The sequence below is a fragment of the Tyto alba genome, unplaced genomic scaffold (genome assembly GCF_018691265.1).
Source record: "Tyto alba isolate M040663 unplaced genomic scaffold, T.alba_DEE_v4.0 Super-Scaffold_26, whole genome shotgun sequence".
NCBI lineage: Eukaryota > Metazoa > Chordata > Aves > Strigiformes > Tytonidae > Tyto > Tyto alba.
This window is the reverse complement of record NW_024881300.1, coordinates 15,237,472-15,256,908: the sequence shown is the minus strand read 5'-3', so window position 1 is coordinate 15,256,908 and position 19,437 is coordinate 15,237,472. Positions and strand designations below refer to the sequence as shown.

The window sequence follows — 19,437 nt, the reverse complement described above, 5'->3', positions numbered from 1 at the left end:
CGATGCCCTTTTTGGTCTCCCTCACTCTTTCTCTCCTACTCTTCGCAAATCTTGACAGGCTGAAATCTCTATTTCATTCAGAAAATCTGATCAGCAATCTGACAGGGCATTAAGAGTATATTTGCATGAAAAAGACATACCCTTATTTACCAACTGCTTTGTTTTTCAAAGAGGATCACTTTGCTTCAAAATCTCTAGCTAGATTTTGATAGTAACAGCTGAGAGTAGCCATGCAGTCAGTAGTGGTCAAAGCAAAGCATTGTTTGTATTCAGCAGGTCAGATAAGCATTCTTTCCAAAATGAAGCCTTTTCTTCACTGTCCTTCTTTGCTATAATCTCACAGGTAGCATGACAGTTGTTGTCATGGTAACAATTTTTTATTGAATAAAACTGCAATAATCTCATAAAAACCTGTATAACTTCTTGACATGTAAATTATTACTGCCTCAAAGCTGAAGAAACTTATTCTTATTTGTTTTCATTGTTGATGATTTTTTCAACACAGAAACATAGTTTTAAGCCTTAACATCCTGTATTTTTCTATATGAGACCATTTATAAACACAAAATCTATGAATTAGAGGTTTCACTAACCAAATAAAGAAAATGTATACGGAATAGAAATCTGTGTAATGCACTTCAGAACTTGTTAACATATGCAAAATATACACATAAAATATTATCATTTGTATTTTAAATTGCATAGCTTGGTGTCTATGCAGATATACATGAAGATATATGAGGGTATGTTGTATGAGTGTTTTAGTGTACATTACTTCACTCCTACCTTCTACATCAGTATTTAATGTATTTTTATTATTATTAATAGCTACATTATTGCCAAATCTCTAAAAGCAATATGTGGATGAAGTCTCACAATGCAAAAAAATCCTCTCCCCAGACTCCAAAAGCTGAGTACTAGGACAGACAAATGTAGACAGACAACTGAAGAGAGACAAGGAGATGACATGGGGATGTAAATCATTCTGGGAAGCGATGCTGTCAGCACACAGTGGTGCTGCTGCCTGACCTACCTTCTGTCAGGTTAGCACACCTACCCCACAGTGCCCACAGTATGGAGGCATTGTGGAAGCTTTAAGGACTGCTTTGAGAACAGATGGCAGAGGTCATGTGTGGGTTTTCAGGAGATCTTCCCACACTTAAATGAAAGCATGTGAAAAATAGAAAAGTATTTACTTTTTTTATGTCCAGTAGACCCACTTCAGTGACGGAAAATTAATGGAGGTGGAAGACGACATCCTAAGCAGTGGTAAGGGGCAGATATATGGGCCAGAATGGTCCACTAAAAGAAAAATGGGCAACTTGCACTTTGCATGCTAGAGAGACAGAAAAGCCAGAATGTATTCTACTGTATCTATAGAAGAATCCTGTATACAACCACTCCTAGAGGGAGAAACGAGAAAGAAAATTTGTGTACTTTACGGATGTAGTACCGATATGTGTGTGATGAAAACCATATAAATACATGGATAGATACAAGACTTCACTTAATCTTCTGCAAAGGAAAAAAAAAAAAAAACAAACCAAACAACAACAACAAAGGCTTCCTTACAATGAGAAATTGTACAAGGAGGAATAGCTCCCCAAGGGAAATAACAAAATCCTCCTCACTGAAGAGTTCACTCTATTGCACAGGATGGTAGATAATGTATTCTAAGGGAAAACCCTAGAAAGACAGGAAGATTAACTAATAGAGTAATTTGTCTTTCCCAGCTGTAATTTATTTGACTCTAAGTAGTGAAATACTGTGATGCTGTCATGGTCTTGTTTATGATGATTAAAGTAAGGAAGAAGGAAAAGAGGGTTTTTCATAAAACTCAGTTTTAGGCTCAACTGGCTAAATTAGATACCTAGTTTCACTAGCTTTATGATCTAGCTAAGGGAAGAAGGCAGAATGGCCCACTCATGGGATTCTTCCTTCTTGCTTGACCAGACAGGAATCCAAATTAAATTAGCCAGATAATGTGAATGCCTAAATTTCAATCATAGGACTACTCTCTTATGTGTATGTACCCAAAACAGGCCATACCAGTCTAAAATACTAACCCTCCAGGAACTTTAAGCATGCAATATGGCACACCAACATATCGGACAAACATGAATCTTACTAGACTTTTGTTTTTGTTTACACTATTTTCCATACATATATATATAAACACCTACGTGCACTTATATATTCATACAGACATCTGTATACACTTTCTGAAATAAACTGTAACTGATATATTTAATATTCAGTTTTTTTAAAATAATCTAAAATAGAAGAGTAACAAAGCATTACTTGTTTGTTTTGCTAGTTTGTTTTATATTAGTTGTATGTAATGTCACTGAAATACACAGAAAAACATATTTGAGAAACCAGTACTTTACAGTCCAACAGGAAATGGCAGATGCTGCCCCAAAGAATTGATAGTCTAAACCAAAAGTTTTACCACCTGAAAAATCCGGCTTAATAAAGGAATCTGAAATTATCAAACAGGAGCAGCTTGGCCAACACTGGGAAATAACCACTACAATAAATTATGAAGCACCGTGCAGGAAAATGAAAGAACTTGTTTCCACCAGGAAAATAATCTTTCCATATACCTTTGATATACTAAGTCATATTTAGCTCCATAAGTAGAAAATGAATTTGAGTTGTTTCTTTCAAATGTTACATGTTTCTTAAAGCAATTTTTAGAGTAGATGGTTCAGAAAGTTAATGAAATCTTTAAAAAATGTTAGTATCATTCAGTATGCGTATGAGTCAAAATATCTGAAAAACTGAATAACCTACCACATGTAACACAACAATGTTTTTAGATTGCTCATGTGTCATTTTAAGGACTTTTTATCATATGAGGGAAATGGGAAAAAATATTGTATGCAAATGTGTAACTGCAGAAGTATGAAAGGTGCTTGCTATGCATAGGAGAAAAATGCCTTATGTACAGACTACAGACAACGGAACAAGCTGGCAGCCTTCAGGATTTTACAGCTGTATAATGAGGACTGTAGGAAGCGTGGCTGTGAAATCTAATAAGCCACATATTTTACATTTTTGTTGTGCATAAACTGTTTTAGAACTGATGCTGCCTCTTTAACATGATCTTTTGGAAACAAAAATGTTTTACATTAGAAATATATATTCAGATCTAGTAATATAGCTAACTCTTTGGCAATTATTCTTGCTGATGTTACCTACTGCTTGGATTTAGCTTGTGTGAATCTAACAAGAAAGGACACTGTCTTTTCAGTTTTAAGGTTGGCAGTTCTTTCTTGCTACAACTTATAAGATGGTGCCATTAGAGTGCCTGCAGGTACTCCTTTATAAGTTCCCCTGGGTGGCTGTTTGTTAGAATTAGAATACAGTCTGTAACATCGCAGGCAACCGTAGAAAGGTAAAATATATCTGATGTTTGTGTTAAAGAATTATGTTTTCTTTTCATTTTTTTATTCTCCCTTTAGATATTACCCTCACTATAGAATATTAATTGATATTTGTGAGATGTGGAAAATAGCTATCATTTTGTTTATGACTTTTTGAAAGACTGCTTGTCTCTAATCAATTGACTATTTCATCAGCATTCATTCTGCGAGGTCCCCAGGCAAAGACAATAAAATTGGATGATCACTGTACACTGTATTTCCAAACAGAAAAATAAAAATAAAAATAAAAAAAAAAAAAGGTATTGTAAGGCTTGTTGATTTCAGAAGACGTTTCAGGATATGCTCAGGTATGTTGTATAAAAATATAAATAAATAATAAAGCAGCCCTGGCTGTTCACTGCAGAAATTCTTACACTTACAACTTTCTGTTGTGAAAACAGAAAACAGCTCGTATAATGCTCTGCTTGCTTTGTTTGGTAGAGTGAAGCCTATAATGCCAGCAACTCTAATCCAGGTTGCAAAAGCAGACTCTGAAATATTGCCCCCTCAGGCCACTGCGGAGCAAGCATAAGGCAGCAGAGACCACTCGGGCCCCAGGGAAAGGGTACAGTTGAATCAGCTGCCCAGCAGTACTCCACAGGCTGATTCATGAGAAAGCTGTATTGACATCGGCTCCAGAGGCAACTGCTCATCCGTATTCATGAAGAAACATTAAGTGCTGCAGACTCAGCAGCTAAACCAAGACAGGGGTACCAACTCAGGGTAGGGTGGGGAATGATCAGTGCCAGAAAAAAAATGGACTCTGAATTGGATCTGAATTTCATTTTCCCAAATGTCAAGTGTGTCCATCAAAGAGATGTCTAACACAGGCCATCTGAATTAACAATTCGAGGAGTATTGGTTCCCAACATTCTAAAGCTAAATCTTTTGTCTTATCAGAGTGATGTAAGTTATATCAAAAAAATTTTCTGTGAAAGTATTACCACACTGAATTTAATTTTCTGACCTAGAGTGTTCTATCTTGTGGTTAGAACTTGTCTACATTTCCCACAACTGAAAAATGAGAGAGTATGTTCCAGTCCAGTTCTGTGGCATTTCCTATAGCCTCAGTCTGGCAGAAATCTGTACCAGTCTACTTCCTCTCATCTGTGTGTTTTTCACCTAGGCATCATCCCCTTGCCAGAAAATGGGCTTATGCCACAAGCATAGCTGTTTGGAAAAATGAAATGGCAGACTTTCAAAGGCAAGAAAACCAAACCTCTACCACTGTTTTAAACATTTTTTTCCTCAAAATTTGAAATTCTGGGAAATTGTGAAAAATCCTTGCTAAGTCTAGATTTAAACTTGTAACCAAAATGAGAATGTAGCAGAAACTTGAGTCAAAGACTTATTTTCATACGGTAACAGAACAGAAATATGATCATGTGTTTGATATGTACAAATGAAAGCAACCACAGAGAATTTCAGAAGCAGCATATCTGCAGTAAGAACAAGATATTTGTGAATGAGACAAGAATCATCTGGAAAAATGACAGTAGGACAGATTCTTGAAGATTATGTTGGACTAGAGAAGCATGGACCTAAGACTGACAAAATGTTCTCTGCTCTGCTCTCATATGACCAACATACAGCTATGTCTGTCTGTCTTCACCCTGTGAAACAGGAACAGCATAAGAAAATGTATTGCTCTATATGGAACTCCATAAGGAACTATGACTTCAATTCTGATCCAAGTGGCTCTTTCCTGAGGATTTTATCTTCCCTATGTATCATTTAAACAACATTCTTTTGTGCAAAGTGAGTGTATGTGTGCTAAAACTGCTGACAGATAATGGAAAGATAAAATGCACCTTGTGTCTAAGAAACCACTACACATTAATAGGTCCATACTTTGCACAGGTAATTTAGAGCTTATTTCCAAGAAACAGACAGTGTCTTCAGAACCTGAACATTCAAGGACTTGCTGCCATTGGTACAAAGTATTTTGAACAATCTCACTGATTTTCACCATTTTGTATAAAGTCAATGAACTAGCTTAGTATACTCAGGACAAAATAGCTCAGTGCCACTAAAGGGTCAGATTATAAACCCCTAAAGAGCAATATCATAACTTCATCCATGGTCCTCGAGCTCATAATGGTCATTTAAGAACAACAGAAAAAGATAATGACATTTTCAATCAGACCTCATGAGAAATGGAAAGTACAAAATTAATAGCACATACTCAGAGATATGTATTTTCAAGGCTGAATAACAAATCTAATTAAGGAGAAGACTGTCTTGCTTTTGAATATATCCTATGCAATTATTTAAGGTTACTTATGACTTTGCTTTTGGAACGGTGTCTCAGTCATGCAGAATATACAGAAGATTTTAAACACACTCACTAAATAAATCTCTCACGTAATATGCTCTTCAGTACCACAGCTAGAGAATTTGATTATGCACAAGACGAACAAGTAGAGGAACAAGACAACATGAAGATATACATTTTCTAACAGCTGTTACATTGTTGCCATATTTCACAACATCTGCTATTTTTTTTCCTTAGCTTTTGTACTCCCTTTGCATTTACCCTTTGGGTTAATTTGTAGTTGACCCCAGTAATATAGTCCTTTTACTCTACAATTTTGTGACAAACTACCATTGATTTAACAGTCATGCTCAGTGCCTTAAAAATCAATGAATACATAGGAAAAAAACCCAGTAACAGAGTGTGGTTGATCTTGATAACGTTTCAGGTCAGGGATTTATCGCAACTTTCTAATTTATCAAGTTATTTTATCACTATTCATATCAGACATTGCATGTTGATTTCATATTCAGCAGATTTTGTCCTTTTGCAAACAATTTGTAACTGGAAGAGAACTAGTATCTTTTGGACAACTGGAAAGAAAAGCTACACTGTGTACAGTTTGCTTCTAGTATACATGGCTATACTAAATAACTTCTGTTTTTGAAAAAGAAAAATGTGATTGAATGATTTCTTATTTACAGTGGTGTAATCAAAGGCAAACTTTGATCCAAAGGGAAACATTGCTAAGCGGATGTGCTTGTGCCAAAATTGGAAATTGATATTCTGACTCAACTGAAAGCCTAAATCTTTTCCAATAAAGACCTTTCCCCCCCCCCAGTAAATAGTTTTCACGGAAGCATTTAAGGACAAAAATAATATTCTAAGCTTTTTCATATTGTTAATATTTCCAAGTGTTAAAGGCAAAAGCATTTCTAAAGCAATGGCAGACTGAATTCCACTGTATGTATTTTAAGATTTTTTTTTTATGACTGTTGGGAATATTTAGTATTTGGAGATTATTAAAGTTTGTCTGTTTACCTTAATTCAGGCAAACTATGAGAGAATTCTCTTCCCTTATGGCTTTTGTTCTTTTTCCATCTGTGTCCTTTTTTATTTCACTAACACATTTGTCACTCTACTTCTGTCGTCTTCTGTCTTTCAACATGACACTAGCTGTCTAAACACTCTTGGCTTCACTAGGAACAAAATCAAGAAATTTCACTCCTCATTCCTCTCGTGAAAAAAAGATCCTGAAACTATAATGTTGGGAGACAATATCCACTTTTGATCCCACTATCACCTCTGCAGCATGCTTTCAGGGAATTCATGAATCTGTGTGTAGCTGAGAAGGCAACACAGAAACAGAACATACTTGAGGGGGGTGGTGTTTTTTTTTTTATCTTTTTTTTGGTTGGTTGGCTTCTTTTATTTTCTTTTATTCTATTTTCTTTAAATAAGCTACCAGACGAGTTCCAATTACCCTTGTGGATCTTCTAAGATTGGTCATTCATTTATATAATATGCTATTTTCATTGCAGGCATATAAACAAACCTATTAGACAAATGGGGAAAAAAAAAAAAATTAGTCAAGGGGTTCTTCCTCCCAGAAGCTTAGCTGAATTTCTTTTTAAAAGGTTTTAACTAGGCTTCATTCCCAGTGTGTCCCTTTACATCTAAAAGTGATTAAACAAGATTTATAGACAAATTAAATTATTTCCTATTCGTGAAATGCAATACTGTTTCAATGAAGTGATTCTACAGATTTTAGTTTTTGATCTCTAATTTCTTAAGAAAATTAATATCAGAATTAAAAGATTAAAGTGCTCACTTTCAGCAAAGAACATATTCTCCATATACGCTATTAGCTTTCACAAGAAAATTCTTCATTTTGGACTTGAGGAACAGGGCTTACTATGGTATATTATACAGGAATTACATAAAAAAAGGAGCACAAGGATAAAATAAGGGAAAATTCAATTTATTTATCAAAACTTTTTCTGGAATGTGCCTCTCTCTTTCCTCAAAGAGAAATAAATTATTTTAAAATAACTCTGAACAGTGACGATACACACTACTCAGTATGCGTGTGGGTGTGTGCTCCGTGAAGACAGCTGAAAAGTGAGCATCATTCCTATCGGAGATAGCACAGTGTAATACTAATTGTCTTTGCACCAAGTAGTGGGAGGAAAGCCACTTTTCTTTTGTTTTAGTAAGGAAGCAGGATTTTCCAGATATCACCGATACATAACACAAAAATCAAACAGGCTGGATTGTGGCCATATACATGTGACAATCTCATATACTGGCATACGCATGCATTCATACATATCACATGCAGAAAGTTTGCACATACATTGCACATTTTCACATCCCCACAGTGTATCATTCATGTTCTAGATAGTCATGCAAAAATATCCCTGATATTCATATAATACATCTCTTCTAGCAAAGCACATAAGACCAGTCTCTAACGTACTTATTAGAAAAACTACTTTGTGTTAGAACCCCAACATTACATTACAGAATAATGAAAGGTTAATGCGTTCATCTGTATTTTACACATTGCTTTCCACTGAGGTCCAAAAATAAAATGCCTTGTACTGCATCCTCATTACATAAGTGCTATGTATATAACATATGAGTTCCCATTCTGTTTCAGAGTAGTCAGTATTGGTATAAGCATTTTGAGGAAATAAGAGGTTTAGTAGAACTTATCCTGAATAAGAGCACTGTCTAGTAATGACTGTGTTGTAGAAATGTCAAGGCTGAAATTAGCAGTGGGTGGAGATGTCTTTAAGGGGAATTAAGTAAGTGGATAATGGAAGTGAAATAATCTTAGTGTGGTAAAAAAACGAAAAAAAAAAATAATTCTTGAACTCTGAAAGGAGACAGTTTTGTTATAAACATTATAGAGGAGTTAAAATAATTTTAAGAGGACTCAACAAAACTTAAATAAAGTTAAAATAATTTATGGAGCATCATTTAGTACAGCTCTTGATGTTGTGGGTTAAAGAGGAAGGCAGAAGGAAGTAGCAACATTAGTGAAGGGGTAACATTCTCAAAATCAACTTTCCAGCCTTCAAATTTGGTTCTACCAGAGATGAAGACACCGACTTGACTGCTTATTCTGCATAGACTCTACAGTCATTTGTGACCCATGTAACGCAATGGCAAACTCTGAGTTTTGAAGTGGCAGCTGAGAATTAGGTTTTCTTTTTCGACATAAGAGCAGGAGTGTATGTTTGTTCTTCTTTAGAGAAATAGCTTGAAAACATGCACCCCTAGGAATGTCACATGAAAAACATGCAGAGTTTGATAATCATAAAGGATACATGTGCAAAATTTGCATAGTTTCAGTAATAAAGGTAATAAACGGCAGATCTTTGAGATAATCTATAACAAATTTCTACCTATATTTGTGTTGTTAGAATAAACTTGTTTTGGACCAAAATCTTCCATGCCGACTAAGAATATGTAAAAATGTGGAACTACATGACTTCAGAGGCAGTTCTGTGAAGAACTGTTTCTCTTTTCCCCACCATGCTAAGGGAAACAGGTGAAACAATACCCTCCAAAAGCCAGCCCCTTTCACTATTCCCTAAATTGACAACTATGTCCAGGCATCGGTAATCTTTTCTTCAATATTCTACTATAAAGTTTTCCTAGATAAAGTTTTATCTCTTAATTAATCTCTCCTGACCTTCCTTTACATTTTTCACCTTAACATTTTTCTCAATTGTTTCACTTTCCCTCTCTTTCATTAATGTTTTATCTTTTATTCTCTTCCTCTCATTGCACTTTTACCATCTTTTAAACTTCATGTTAACCAATTCATTAGATTTTTATTCATCTGATGTTCTGAGCAGTCTCCTGTCATAGTTCCGGTTTTGTTTTGTTTTTGTTTTTTTTTTTTTTTCCCCCTCATCTTCCTTATAGTGAATATTCATTGGACAGGGTCTATGTCTTTACCAAGGATTACAAATATTGCTCATGTGCAGAGATACACATTATTTTTATAAATTATCTTTGTAGTAGCCTTTGTGATCAGAAACCATATTTTCTTGTCTGCATATATCTGAATTCCTTTTATTCCTAGAATACCTATTCATAAAAGTCCCATTCATGCAAGGATTAACTGCCTTCAATTTCTCTTCCTCCTTCTCCTACTCCCTCCTTTTTTTTTGCTTTTTCAAAATTCGTTTTATTTAATTAAGCAATTTTCTTGCCTAGATCTTGGCAAAAATATCTTCTGAAAGCAGGTTCATATTATATTTGTGCTGCTCTATAATTAAAAGTAACTTAACAAATTAAACCTATGTTTTGGTAAAAGAACTGACATGTAGACTTGAAAATTCACGTATCTGTTTCCACACAAGCTATTCAATGAAACCAAAATGTGAAAATCTGTTGGAGAAGTGTTGACAAAAAAAATGAAGCCTCAGGTATCAACCATCTCAACAGCACACCATGCTTATATTTGAAAATGACCTGGTACCACTCACTGTACTGAATGTGAGTGAGGGGATAGTTCTGGCTCCTCACATGCCTCCTCTTTTTAACTAAATTAGACAGAATGATGTTTTTGAAACTTTTTATAGGGTGCTGCTTTATTTTACAAAGTGCATTGGCACTCCTTCAATTATCTTGCTTTGACAGAGGTAGACAAATTGCAGAAAAGAACATTGTCCTTAAGCTAATACTAGAAAATATTAGAATTTACTTGCATTTCATGGCCAGATTTTCATGTCTTTGCTTACACTGAATTCTTATATTACCCTGAAACTGAATCTTTTGGTTTGATGGGTTTACTTCCCTTTTGCTTTAGTGACAGCTAAAGACCACCTGCATTTGATACGTATAGTATCAGTAGGGACTGTGGACCTGAATACATAAATATGTACCTCTGTAAGTACATTTGCAAATACTAATATATTAACCCATGAGGAAATAGATTCATATTAATCCGACAAAATTAATAAATATAAGTAAAACATATTAAGAAGATTATTTTCTACTCCTTTCTTTTTCTCCCCTTTCACAGAGATAATTTCCCTTTTCACCATCTTTTTCCACAGCTTTCTCTGTTTTCCACTTCCATCTTCAGTGCAAATCCTATGGCTAATTGGCTAAGTCCACTCTAGATCAATTCCCAGATACAGCATCTTTCATTTCAATGCTTTTGGTTGATTGCAGTTGCACATAGAGGAAAACAAGTAAGTATGTATCAACATACTGCAAGTATATGAAAATACACAAACAGATAATTAAGCATCAACAAAATATCAATAGGATTAGAGTGTCATGTTGGAACAAATCTTGATAAATCCTTCTCAAGAACAATACTCTAACTACAGCGTCATAAGGGGAATATAAATTTAGCCCATTAAGGTGTTGTTGGACAAAGAAAGACACACTAATACATCTGTTAGTCATTTTCTTACTACCAAGGGACTCTACTATTGTGCTACAGATGAAAGCTTTGGCCAGGAAGATACTCGAAAATATGCAAACCAATATGAACAACATAATAAATATCTTATTATTCATCAACAACTCTATGGCATGCTGGCACAGTTGAAACTGTAAGTAATCAAAGTTCATCCATGTTTAGACATACTTACCTACAACAGACATTTCTGGAACCGTGGCATGATATGGACCATCAACAAACTCTGGGGCATTGTCATTGATGTCTTGGACCTTAATAATGAATTCTGAAGGAGGCTCCAGAGGTTGGTTTGTGTCCCTGTCAACTGCTTGAGCTGTTAGAGTGTATTCAGCTTTTTCCTCACGGTCAAGCCTTTTCATTGCGTGAATGTCTCCAGTCTTGTCATTGATAACAAAGATCGTTCCAGCTCCATCTCCTGACAGAATATACTTGATTTTGCTGCTACCAGGATCCAGGTCTGTGTGTAACTAAAAGGGGGAGGGGGGAAAAAAAAATCCATTTTAGAGACAAAAATTACACCCAGATTTTTTTTCCATTGGTCTAACCATACATTTGGACAAAGTATTACTTTGAACTTTAATCTTAGTACCAGTGATCCATATCTCATCTTGAATACACAAGGAGAGTAGGGATTTGTATGCATACTAATCAAAAGTGAATGTAATCATAAGCATAATTAGACTTTCTATTTTAAAAGCAGCTGTTATATATATTTTAAGTCCCTGTTATAAAATGAAAATATCTTCAGAACTATTATCAGCCAAAATAAACTAGCATAAAATGACCTATTAGATCAAAGGACCAATGAAGGATTAACAATAATATCTATTTTAGTCTACTTTCTTATTTTTAGTTACTACTTTCAGCTTATTTTCAGGTCATTGAAAATGTCTGAATACTGGCATCTATGTCAATGTTGTAATGGACAGCATTCACAGAAATTTAGAACCATATCATAACTCAGCTGTTAGCAGAAATTAAAAGGTTCTAAGATCTTTATTCTAACAGTATTTCCCCTGAAAGAAAGCTTTGTTAAAGCAGGTTTCCAAAAATAGAAGAACCCTTACACACATCTTCCCATACTCCTCAATGCCCCATTAGAAAAAATAGTATTTAGATTGTACTTGACTTTTCAAAAAAACAAGATAGGATTATAACAATCTGAAACGGTATGGGAAAAATATGTTTTCTTTACTTTGATTTTTTTTTTTCTTAATTAAAGCCTGAACTGAAGAACACTGGAGACAAAGGACTTGCACTGATTTTTTTTTTTTTTTGTAGGCTCAGAGCCAAGTACTCAGTATCAGATTATCTCAAATAATTTTTAATTTGCGAGGGCACGTGCACCAATTCATGGACCATATGTATTAGTGTCAACACATTAAAAAATACAGGATAATTTCTTAAATGTACAGTAATAGTACTTTAAATTCTGTTTACTAGTAAATCTAAGACACTCAATATGAACAATGAAAAAAATTAATAACAAGTCATTAAAAATTTAACTTGCATTTATTATTATTCTGCCTCACAAAAGATAGTCTGAAGGAAATAAAACCTGTTTAGGATAGCTGCAACATGACTTACAACAACTACTACCAGACTTGTTCCTGTTTGCTCATTTTTGTGCAGACAGCTCAATAGAAATTGTTGCTGGTTATGCAATTTACTCTTCAATTGATAGAAGTAGTTGCTAGGGCAGGACAGCACTGTCATTTGATATAAGAATCTGTATTAGGATATTAAAACAGGTGTGAAAAAAACTCTTGTAATGCTGGCTATAGCCAAGCCACAACGAGATTTTTATGTCATACCAGAAGTAGGTTTTGCAGGTTCTTCAGTAGATAATTGGTCACATACAGTTATATCTGCAAATTAGCCATTCAGGAATAAGGGTTAGAAAACTCGTTAACAGCACCTTACAAAAAAGGAATTGTGAACTGTTGCAATGAGCACAGTGGACAACAGCAGTCAGGTCTGATTTTCCAGTTGATCTGGTTTATTATACATACAAAATCCTGGGCCACTGGTGTATTCTCTGCTCTGCAACACCAGCAGAACTGCCACTTACTACAAGAGGTGTAACTTCATCCTCTGTGTTTTGCTGGGCAACACATTATTACCACACTATTGTTTTAACAACTTTTTGAAAGCACTTTGTCTATGAATATGAATGACTCAATCCAGTTTAATCTTCCTAGCCAACCCACATGAACATACACACAGACATCCAGTGACAGCTAAATCCTTTTCCCAAAAACTCAGTCTGTTTTCCTTTTTGCAGTTGCCATCAGGTTTTACTTGAGAACAATCAGCATAATTTATATTGTGTTAATTTAACAGAACTCTCCTGTAGGTTGGTACTGCAGTTTTGTGTGCTCAGTAAGACATGTTAATACAAACTTTTGGGTTTTAATCTTAAAGATTATTGTCCTTACAAGCAGGATAATACTTCATCTAGGTGTCAGCAACATAAAAAATTATTTTCAGGGTCCTAGAGCCTGTCAAAATCAATCCAGAATCTGTTTATGTCTTAAACAGATTGTTTATACTTTAAGCATCTCTTTGACCCCTGAATAAAATCTATACATTATTAACATTACATATGAAGGTTTTGTCAGCATATTAATAGCTGGACCACAGTGATGTCATATCACAACATTTTCTGGACACACACAACTCAGCAAAGCAATTGGGAACATCTCAGTTCACCCAACTACACAGAGACTTAGAGTGAAAAACTATAATCTGAATTTCTGAGGCGGCACTGGCTGGATAAACTAGATATCCCACACAGATATTTGAGAATGCTGGAAGACTCTCCAATTTGTTATTTTCAGTATAATCTCCAGCGTAAATTTTACCTGTACTGTCCAACAGAAGCTACAGTTCATAAATCAGTTCTGGTATAAGTTAATGTAGAGCCATAAAACTTTAGTAGTGCTAGTAAGATACCAACAGTTAAAATTAAAAGAAGCCTATGATTACTATTAATTGTTTCTTCTAATAAGTTAAAGTCCTTTGTACCAAAAGAATGAAATAGATATTGCTATTTGAAATACTATAAAACAAAGGGCTAAACATTAAACAAAAAGCAGAAGAGTTTAAAGCATTTTATAATCTCAAAGTTGAAAGTCTGATTAGCAGATCATTTTTTTACCCAAAGATTAATTGCAGCAAAAATTATAGTAATTTTTTTTTTAGATCTTTAATAAAAAAAAAAAAAAACAAGCCATAAATACAGCATTTACTGAAATCATATGTACTTTTTATGGTGAGCATCCAGGTTGACAGATTAAAGTATCTTTTATAGGTTTTGAAGTTCTTTCACTCTAATAACAAAATATTATAAAAAATTAGCTATGGAAGAGCCATTTTTCCAAAATAATTTCATTGTTTGGATTTAGGATTAAAACATCATCCTCTACTTAGAAAGTTAAATCACTGAACTGAAGTGAAATTCTAAACCAGAGAGCATATTATTTTTTTCCAAGTAATATTTCCTATTTTCTACCAGATGTGAATGATAATTTACAGCAATCATCAAGCTTCAGCAAGCTGTGCTCATGTGAAGGTTAAAGATCATTAAACACATAATTATATAGGGTATAGGTGAATGATAGGCATAATGAATATGATAAATGAATATCGGTTTCTGCTGAAAAAGCCTCACAAAAGTTGGAAATGTGAAACTGCTTTCCACACCCAGAGCTTTATTTATTGTGCCTGTACTTGAAAGCTGACCTCTTATTTTTCAGAGCAATATCAATAAATGTAACAAGACTTTCTAGTTAAAAAAGGAGACATCTATAGCTAGCCCCTATGTCCCACTACTAGACAGCATCTCAAAACAAACTAAAAAGCATGTTTACTGGCAAATTTAATCATATTCAGAGTGAGTCAAACTCACTTCCTTTATGTGAGATTCAGTTAATTAGACTTCAAAGGAAGTGAAATCTTTTTCTTCCTTCACTGCCCTGCCTGTGGGACTATAAATTCAAACATCTCTCTCCCTTAAAGCAGCAGATGCAATCCCATCACCCATTTGTGCCTGGATTTATGGCAACAGGAGGTTTTGGATCCTCTCTTGGTTTTAATGGTGATGCAGGTGCCCTGTATTAATACCCTACTAATGGCTCCCATGTAGCCACAGTACAGGTCCGTTCCTAAAAAAATGAACTTAATACAAAATGAACCCTGCAAATGGTGCAGTTTCTAATCATTATTATGTCCTTTGCTATTCTATGTTGTAATACAGATGACAATCATCGAATCCAGTATTAATGGTAAAAGCACACACAGTGTACTTCCACAAAACTATCATTATTTTCACTAATAATGAATGCCTATCTAAAAGTATTGCCAACACACTATTCAAATATGCAACGTATATTTACAGTCTCCTATGTCATACATTATAAACATGCATAATTACAAACAATGTGAGAAATTACAGAGATTAAAGTTATTCAGAGAGCCTCTATATTCTGTAGATGTATAAGTATTTATTCTGCAGTAAAAAAAAAACCAAATACATGAGCATGTTATTGATATTAAATTCTCTTATTCCATAGATATTTGTTCATATTTTTAACCACATTTTCTTAACAAATATTTGGTTCAAAACTATGTACACAGCCAAGGACTTAATGTTCAGACAATGGCTGCAGGAGCACCAACCCAGATTTGTGAAGTTCTTTTGCAATTCTGAGTACACAGAGAAATTTATGAGTCTCTTCTGCAGACGGAAACTGTCTCACCTGCTCTCAGTCAGATACCTGGCAAATCAATGGTAGTCAAAACAACAGCTTGTCCAGCACAATGACTTTCATGTTTAAGCCATGTGTTCACCATCAGGAAAGTACATAATGCACTTGGGTCTGGTCCATACCCAGAATTAGCAGAAAGCTGCTGACAGGCCTTTGTAGTAAGATTGGGCACTTCAAGTCCTCCCCAGGTGTATTGTTGATGCACAACTTGAAATAGACTAGCCCCTAATGTGATATGTCATCAAAGGGAGGATTTGTAACCTCAAATTGCTCATATTAGAAAAAAAGCATAAATATATCAATAATTCACAACAGGGGGGAAATCTACATATTATGAAAAATGCTCATGGACATTTTTAATTAAGAACAAAGAAGGCAGAATTATCTAGTCAAGTTTTTATTTGAGTTTGTTAGAAAGTAATTAATTCATCCTTGTATAATTACAAGGGAATTACCCCTTACATTTTCAAGGAAGATGCATAGTCTGACCTACCTTAAAACTTCATTTTAAAATTTGTATCATTCCTCTCCTTCTTAACTCAGGAATCTTTTTTAAGGAATTAACTAGTGCATAACTGATTTTCACCTGATGTTAGGCAGATATACACATAACACACCAACACTATCCAAATGCTTCAGGTTCTTCTAGTTCTTACCTATGCCTTGTAATATAATTCCTCATTTATAAGGCAGACCCAATTTAATGAACTCAGTGACAGAATTTTCAGCTTTTATAACTCTTCCAAAACCGCTGGGTTCTAAGAAGCTCTAGCTCATTCTGTGGAAGTATGGGAGGATTTTAGTGACTTTTACAATCATTTATATATATATCTCAGTGCTTTCAAAAGCTGTCATGCACCTTACACATCATGTATTTTTTTCTGTATGTGACTTTGCAAGTTTTCTTTTTCTAAAAATATGAACATCATTAGGTGTTACAGAAGGTGTTTTTGTGTATTGTTGATGTGCTCTGACACGTAATGGACAATGAGCACGTTTACTGATGTCCCACAGCTTAAAAAATCATTCATAATTAAGCTATTATAGATAGATTCAATTCATTTGCACATAACACAGAATTAATAAAGTGAATGAAATTTCAGTTTAATAGAATCTTTAATTTTCTCTATGGATAGGATGATCCCATCTTTAGTAATGGGAATTATAGCTCCATAATGGGGAAGAGGAAAACTAAATATTCTGCATTATTATTCAGGGTAATAACAAATTGGGGCACAGACTTGATGTACCTGACATAATGTCAGTACTTGGAACACTTTTAGAAAGGAAACAGACGTGTCCATGGATGACAAAGGTTTCATTTAAGATACGAGAATCATGTAACTTGAAGCCTCTGGAGTAACTGTCAAAAGACATTACTGCTCACACTTCTCAGCTGCAGTTTCATAACCATATACAATGAGAATTAAAGCAATAATACCCTTCATGCTTTAATTTAAGAGTTTAATCTCTGCTTTTGTCTGCCTCAGTTTCCTACCATGTCATTTGAGTATCTTTGATTACAGATGGCTTCTTTTATGTTTCTGTTTATTCTTCACTACTGCTTTTTTATTCTATTTGATTTGCTTACTTTGTCTCTGTTTATATTCATACTACAACTGTGCACAGACTGCTTTTCATTGCTTACCTTTTGGTATCATCTTATAATACACTACAGTGAACTGTTTAAAAACTGAAGACAAGATTGGGAACTAACAATCTTTTCTAATTCACTGATTAAGACTAACTGATGCAAGAAAAGTGCTCAAGAATGTAACTGAATCTTGATCTAAGTCCCTCCTGGTTAGAGCACCATTGGTCCTTTCTGTACATGTCATGTATCACCTTCCTCACCAGGCTGAATAAAAAATTATCTAGTATATATTTTTGCACAGTGTCTTGGGAGAAAAAAGATAGCTGTACTTGTTTTTACAGATGGGAGAAACAGAGGAAGAGATAAACACGTTTGGTCTCACAAAGACCTACATTAGGAAAAAAATTCCAGGCCATTCCTAAACAGGTCTATGTATTTATCTCCAGTTAATCAGAGTATTAATTTTAATTAGGATTGTTATGTATTGCTGGTATTGTTTCACAGAAGCTGTTCTCCCTGCCAGAGGAACTCCCTAAGAAGGAAGAAACCATGCTCCCCAGACACAAAGTCTTCCCAAAATCCACAATCACATGTTCATCTTCAGTGGTTGTGATGGCAACAAAGACAAGGTAATTTGTTTTCACTCTTTGCAATCTTCATTCCAAAGCATGGTATCAGGTTGATTTTTCTGTATGTATTTCCTATATACCTTGCTTCTTCGTAATCCTTATGTTAAACCAGATGATAGCTAAAGCTTTCTCTTTTCCTAGTTCTGGCCTTGGCCCTTTCCACTTGGGAATACCATCTGTCTTCCCTTCTGTCCTGAGAACACTGCCACCACATATGACCTGTGTCCCACCGCAGCTTGGACTGCTGCCTTTAGTCACTGCTTTCTGCAGCTATTTAACGCCCAAGTGTCCTGTGTCAAGTGGCCTCAGATGGCTGGCACCTTTTTGTAGTTGGCTTTCTGCCTAGCTTGGAGTTCGTGTAACTATTTCTGAACCCAGACTGCTGTTCCTTCCTCGTGTTCCAGCAGACACTACTCCTGTAAAAAAGGTCTTGATTCTTTTAAACCCAACTGTTTCTGATACTTGGAAACATGCAATGAAATTGTGTTATATTGCCAAAGAGGAATCCTTTCCCCATCTCATTTACTTCTCTATTATTTCAACTATAGTGTATAGTGGTTCACCAGAGGAGATATGAAAGCTGGGTATAGAGAGCCTCAAAAATTGCATGCAGTTTTAGTCTTGTAAAACATATTCCCACTTCTGTGTCTTTATGGGGAAAAAAAAAGTATCCATCTGTCATCTCCTACTGTTTGGGTTCAAGCACTTATATTAACAATTCCAGTGCTTCAGGCATTATAATTAACAGTGCCTCCTGCACTTGTCACTCTTTTCCTAACTCAGTGAAACAGCAGTAAAGCCTCCTCCCTCCTCCTCCTTACTCCCTCCTCCATCTTGTCACTCCTGGACACCAGCTATGCTGTAGTTTCTACTACTTGTAAGATTGCATGAAGTCTCCAAACATGACTCCTGAAGACTGTTCCCTTTTGGCTGACAATTTCTACTGCCAGCAGAGTCCTTCTTGCTGCTCTTTCCTCAGTATAGATAAAAGACAGGGAAGGCTGTAAAAACCCATAAGTCATGGGAATTTCCCATTCAACATGCTAGCCAGAAGTTCGGCAGTTCCTATATACCAGATCCTACTCTTTTGTTCCTTTAATCATCATCATCTTATTCACACTGTTCTGAGCTTTTCTTACATGTTTTTTGAGCTGTATTTTTTCTTTCCACTTTAAAAGCTTGTTATAACTTGCTAGGCTTCATTCTCAGGCACAGGGCACATTGCACTTGAGCACTAAGACCTCTTTGTGTTTTTCAAATTATTTTCTCAAGTGAATGTCAGAGCAATATCCTATAATACATACTCTTAGG

The 19,437-nt window shown here is 35.1% G+C and overlaps 1 protein-coding gene across 13 annotated transcripts in view; it reads right to left on the bottom strand.

Moving 5' to 3' along the window:
* Positions 1-19,437, bottom strand: part of CDH8 (cadherin 8) — a 241,265-nt gene that overhangs the window by 84,486 nt on the left and 137,342 nt on the right. For all 13 annotated transcript variants that reach the window (XR_004406766.2, XM_032990673.2, XM_032990674.2 and 10 more), the window contains one exon: positions 11,307-11,601. Coding sequence is in view for 12 of the 13 variants with exons in the window: in XM_032990673.2 (XP_032846564.1) it covers positions 11,307-11,601 (295 nt within the window). In the remaining variant the exon portion in view is untranslated. The remainder of the gene's footprint in view (positions 1-11,306; positions 11,602-19,437) is intronic.